The sequence below is a fragment of the Anarrhichthys ocellatus genome, unplaced genomic scaffold (genome assembly GCF_004355925.1).
Source record: "Anarrhichthys ocellatus isolate YVR2014 unplaced genomic scaffold, GSC_Weel_1.0 scaffold3, whole genome shotgun sequence".
In the NCBI taxonomy this organism is placed as follows: domain Eukaryota; kingdom Metazoa; phylum Chordata; class Actinopteri; order Perciformes; family Anarhichadidae; genus Anarrhichthys; species Anarrhichthys ocellatus.
The window spans coordinates 628071-633339 of NW_022280033.1; the positions used below are offsets into that span (position 1 = coordinate 628071).

Below are 5269 nucleotides of genomic sequence, written 5' to 3' on the forward strand. Positions count from 1 at the left end.
CTTTTAGTAAATAGTGTTTCTGTTGCTGGAGGAGAAAAGTGGAAAAGAGCTGAGTGGTGCAATGACTCAGAGAGCAGCTTGTTTTATCCTGCAGGGAGAACCAGGCGGGTGGAGTTTCAGAAGCTTCAGGTGTCATCAGTGACAATCGGAGCTTTATAGAAAATATATTTATTTACATCACTAACAAGTTTATTTAATTTGCAATTTCTGTCTGCCACAAATTTAAATTATTTTAATTTTATATTTTAATTGCATTACTTAATTTTTTTTTCTTTACATATTTAAATAATTGTTTTTAAGATTTTAATTCCCAATAACTGCTTCCCTGTCATTGTGTACAACACAATACATAAATAAATTAATAACTTGACTAAATAACATTTGTCGGGGACTATTTTCAGCAGCGGATTAATAACCGTTTCACTCTTCAGGTATTTAAAACACACATTTAAAGGAACGATAAAAAACAATCACGTTAAGAGTCTAGAATGCTGCTTTTGTAACGACACTGAATATTAGGAGAGACTGAAAGCATCCGCCTCATAGAGTCTTGTTCAAGGTGTCGGATTCAAACTGTTGCTGACGTGACGCCGAGCAAGGCACTGAAGCTGCAGCCTCCCTTTCAAAATAAGAGTCCGTCTGAAATCACATTTTTACCATTACGCTGTTTTTACCACAACAAAACAAACAACTAAATAATCCAATAAACAAAAAGGACAACACAAAGAGAAGTATAGAAACAACAATCAAAGATCAATCTATAAATACAGGAAATGATTGAATTTGTTTTAAAGTTAAGGAAACAACATTAATATTTACGAGTCATTTATTTAAATCTGTCCTTTTAAAACTGAAAGAATTGTTTTTATGATGGTATTTTCAAAATAAAATGTTGAAACCTGACCCAAGTGTTTAACACAATCAAGTATCCAAATACTGCAGAATGGATGCATTGCATTGTGGGAAAAAACCCTCTTTCTCCACTAAAGACCTTTAGTTTACACTCGGTGTTTATGGAACGTGGACTCAGTGTTTATACACTGCTGCCCTCTGCTGGTGAGATGCGTCCACTGCACCAGTTCATATGAATGAGATGTTATATAATAATATAATAGATATAATAGATGTAGAATAAAACAGATTATTCTCCAGTTTTATGTCCACTGTGATGCTTTAGTACGATGTTTCCATAGAGAACAAAAGTGTGTTTTTCTGACTTTTGTTTATTAAAATTAAATAAATAGCATTTAACAAAAAAGAAATGAGTATGAACAAATCAACTGAACGTTTACTTCACATAATTTATTTGTATTACAATAAAAATGCATAAACAAGGACATATAGACAAAAACAGCAAAATACAGCTTTATTGAAATAATCAAGTCATTCTAGGCATTTAAAAAAAAAAAAAAGCGATCACACTTAACACGGCTGATGGATAAACACACTCTCTCACACTCACACACACACACACACACATACAGATTTGGTAATGAACTCTGAATAGTGCAGGTCCTACACATATACATATATATACACACACACACACACACACACACACACACACACACACACACACACACGCACACGCACACACACATAATTCTTCAGAAAGTATTAAAGTATCTGAAGTATTGTGAAATACTTGTAACTATGAGTTGAAGGCGCGTGAAAGTGGTAATCAAAGTATTCATCTTCTCTGGGTAACAACAGAAGATCCTGGATGAGTAAAGGCCCAAACACTCGTGCATTTATCGCGTCGTGTGGATTCAGTTTCCCTGTCGTGTTGATTAATACATTTCACTTCATATCGATGTAAATATGATGCGTTTCTTGTTCTGCCCTCGAAAACAACATCTACAGAAGCTCAGAAACATGAAATGAGACCAGAGAAACACTGACTGTCCAGACATGATGGATGTAAAACAAAGAAAAGAAAATGAGAATAATTGTGAAGCTAAATTACAAAGTCCAATAATCAGCCAATTCTAAAAAGAAAATCAGTAAGTGAGGACTTGTTAAAAGCATGTAAACATCATTCAAGTAGCCACATGAACAGAGTGTGACTTATTATATGATAGATATATATTATTGAGGATACATGATGCTTCTGTCCTCGTCTCCTGCTCCCTCTCGTTCTCTTTTAGTGTTTGTTTGATCCTACATGGACTCTTTAAATTGTGTCCAGTCAGCATGTAATCCCAGAAAAAGGACTAAATTGACCCAACTGTGATTGTCTTTTTAACTTTCTTTGTTTTTCTTCCGACACCAAAGGTGACCACAAAAACACAGTATTGTCCCACTACAGTAACACTAGCAGGAGCGACATGCTGCTGTAAATTGGAGAGATAACGAATGTTTGGTTTAAAACGTGAACAGAACAATAAAGTAGGTCAAGAGCTTTGGGTCGTGGAGTCGTCAGCGTGTGATGCTAAATTTCAGCATCCTGACCAGCAGGGGGAGCTCCAACAGAGGCCGTCTGAGGGTCTGACTGACTTCTCTTTAACGGACATTCTGAGTGTCAATACTGAAGAACTACACACAAAGATACACATTCATGTAACGCACTTCTCTGACCTGTTTCCAAACGGGAACACAAAACCACATCTCCTTCACTGAGACCTGTAACATCACAACAAACAATGAGCAGCACTTCTCTAAGGGACTAAAAGCCGTACAGTAGTGAGCCGAGCAGACCTTCAAACATGAACACGGTTTAAAGCTTCATCAGCGAACAAGTCGGTAAAACAGAGACGACAACACGTGATCTCCTCCTCAAACAGAGACATTTTGAAATGAAGCCGAATGAACCGTTCGTCAAGTAAAAGAAGAGCTGAAGTAGCTTGAAGAAGTTCCACGTGTGCTTTAAATCGCTCCGATTCAACAGTAAAGCAACGATTAACAGCATTCAACACGTTCACACAGCAGCACGATCACGTTAAAGCGAGTATATCTCTGAAGATGCACGTTTGGTTCATTTGAGCACTCTGTCTTTTCTGTTTGTGTATAAAGCGAGAAACCTGAAGCACAACCAGACAGCATTTGGATTTTCTCTGTCTAAACCAAGCCCAGACCTGCTGAGCCGGACTCACATTCCTGTTTTCCTGAAAGCGAAGCGTGCGTTCGCTCCACCAGAACATCTAGAAGCTCTACGGACAATCCCAAGTTTAAGGTGAAATAAACTCCAGATGAACGGTTTGTACATGAACACAAAGCGAGGCTCTTTGTGAGGAGGAGCTGGTTTAGTTTGTAGTCGGAGCGAGTCACGAGTAAATACTTTAGGGAGTGTGGACGGGAGTAGCAGCACAGACTGAGCCTCCAGCTACACTTCACCAGGACGTGTTCACCAGGAAGCTCCTCTAAAGCCAACAGGAAGAAACCGAAGCATGTAGGACCCACTGGACCGTTTAATAATGCTGCGTTTGAGAAGTCCTCTCTCTTATTTTGAAATGTTTTTCAACAGAGACTCCCAGGTGGACACATCCCAGTTCTTTAGTCTCTTTATTCTATAATACAGCATTGAGGTGCTCCGTCGCGGACACACACACACACACACACACACACACACACACACACACACACACACACACACACACACACACAGTGTTAAAGCATTACGAAGGCCATATAAATAGTTGTGATATAAATATGTGCACGCAGAGAAAAAGACACGGCCACTTTGGGTGAAGCTCGTTTTCGGACAGTGAAGCGGGGTTCAGCTCGACATCCAGTCAAACAAATACTATGGTGGTCACGTTGAAATCAGTCCTCCGAGCGACCGTTATAACATCTCAACTTAAAGCTGCCAACTCTGAAGTCACGACCCTGTTTCTAAAATAAAACGTTTGTCACTGGCACTTCAGACCGGGGTTACTGAGCCAGGCCCAGATCTGGATCATCTCCTGCGGCGTCCTCGGGTGAACCAGCATCAGGCTCTTGTAGGCGCACGGGTTGGACCGGTACTTCTCCTCGATGTTGAAGGTCCTGAAGCCCTTGTGCTTCTCGGGGGCCAGCCCCAGCTTCCTGAGACACATCCCCGTGTAGACGTCGTCTATTGGGTAGAGCGCCACCTGTCGCGACACGTTGTGGAGGCGAGCGGCGATGTCGCCGGAGTACAGGTACCCGCCTCCACCCGCGTACGGAGGGTACATCCCGACGTACATGCTCTCCGGGATGAAGTACTTCACCTTCTTGTCCCTGTGCGGCCCCGCGTTCGTGATCACGTCGCCCACAAACAGGTCCCTGGCTTTGGGCTCCGAGAGGCCCCCGAGGAAGTCCAGGATGCGGAAGGTGTTGACGAAGACGTCGTCGTCGCCTTTGAAGACGAAGCGAGCTCCGGCGCAGCGGGTCTGGATCCACTCCAGGAACAGAACCTCCTTGACGGTCAAGTTGAAGAAGGAGTCCCTGTAGTCCCATTGGACGATGTCTCTGTGACGGACGCTCTCGTAGCGCAGCATCCCGGACAGATCCGGGTGGTGGTCCCCGGGAGTGGCGTTGCCGAGGAGGAAGATGGTGACCACCGTCCGATTGGCTACCACACCCGCCCGGCCCCACGACTGGCGGATGGCCTGGCGGCGGTCGAAGTGCGGCGCCAGCGACTTGACGGCCAGGAGTAGGAACGGCGGCTCCTTGCAGATGCCCGGCTGGTCCACAATGATCGGGTACGACCGGCAGTGCATGAAGATCAGGAAGTCCTTGAAGCGGACCGGCAGGGAGTTGTATTCTTTCACCTGAGTGGTGACCTTAAAGTTAGGCTGGCACGGGTACGACGTCAAACTGGTGTCATTCAGCCAATCGGCCACAACCGCCGTGCTATAGTTAGCCGCCAGGACCGGGTTGTTCTGGAGGTCCAGAACCTGCTGCTGGCGGTTGCAGTACGCCGATTTGGGGACCAGCTTGGACCAGAACGGTTTGGAGGGGATGCGGACCTTGTTGAGGCCGTTTTTGTCCTGGCTGCTGTGTCGGGAGATGATGATGAAGATGAAGAAGTTCACCATCATGATCACCATCACAACGAGCTTCAGCCTCCTCCGCGCCATGGCAGGGTCCGACACCCGTCACCACCTGAGCAGACGAGCACAGGGGGAAACAAACACATTAAGATTCAAAACGTTGAGCATGAATAACAGTGAGTACAGCATGGCTGCATGTGCACTTGATTCCATCCATCCATCCATGCATGCATGCATGCATCCATCCATGCATCCATGCATGCATGCATCCATGCATGCATGCATCCATCCATCCATGCATGCATGCATCCATGCAT

At 44.2% G+C, this 5269-nt stretch overlaps 1 protein-coding gene across 1 annotated transcript; it reads right to left on the minus strand.

The window, feature by feature from the left end:
- Positions 1-1287: 1287 nt before the first annotated feature.
- Positions 1288-5164, minus strand: b3gnt2b (UDP-GlcNAc:betaGal beta-1,3-N-acetylglucosaminyltransferase 2b). The gene has a single exon (XM_031872372.1). It carries the CDS (start codon positions 5037-5039, stop codon positions 3849-3851), a length of 1191 nt encoding a protein of 396 aa, XP_031728232.1. The 5' UTR covers positions 5040-5164; the 3' UTR covers positions 1288-3848.
- Between the last annotated feature and the right edge of the window lie 105 nt (positions 5165-5269).

Bases quoted from the DNA above. Each gene is read 5' to 3' on its own strand.
- b3gnt2b (XM_031872372.1), bottom strand. From the start codon at position 5,039: ATGGCGCGGAGGAGGCTGAAGCTCGTTGTGATGGTGATCATGATGGTG.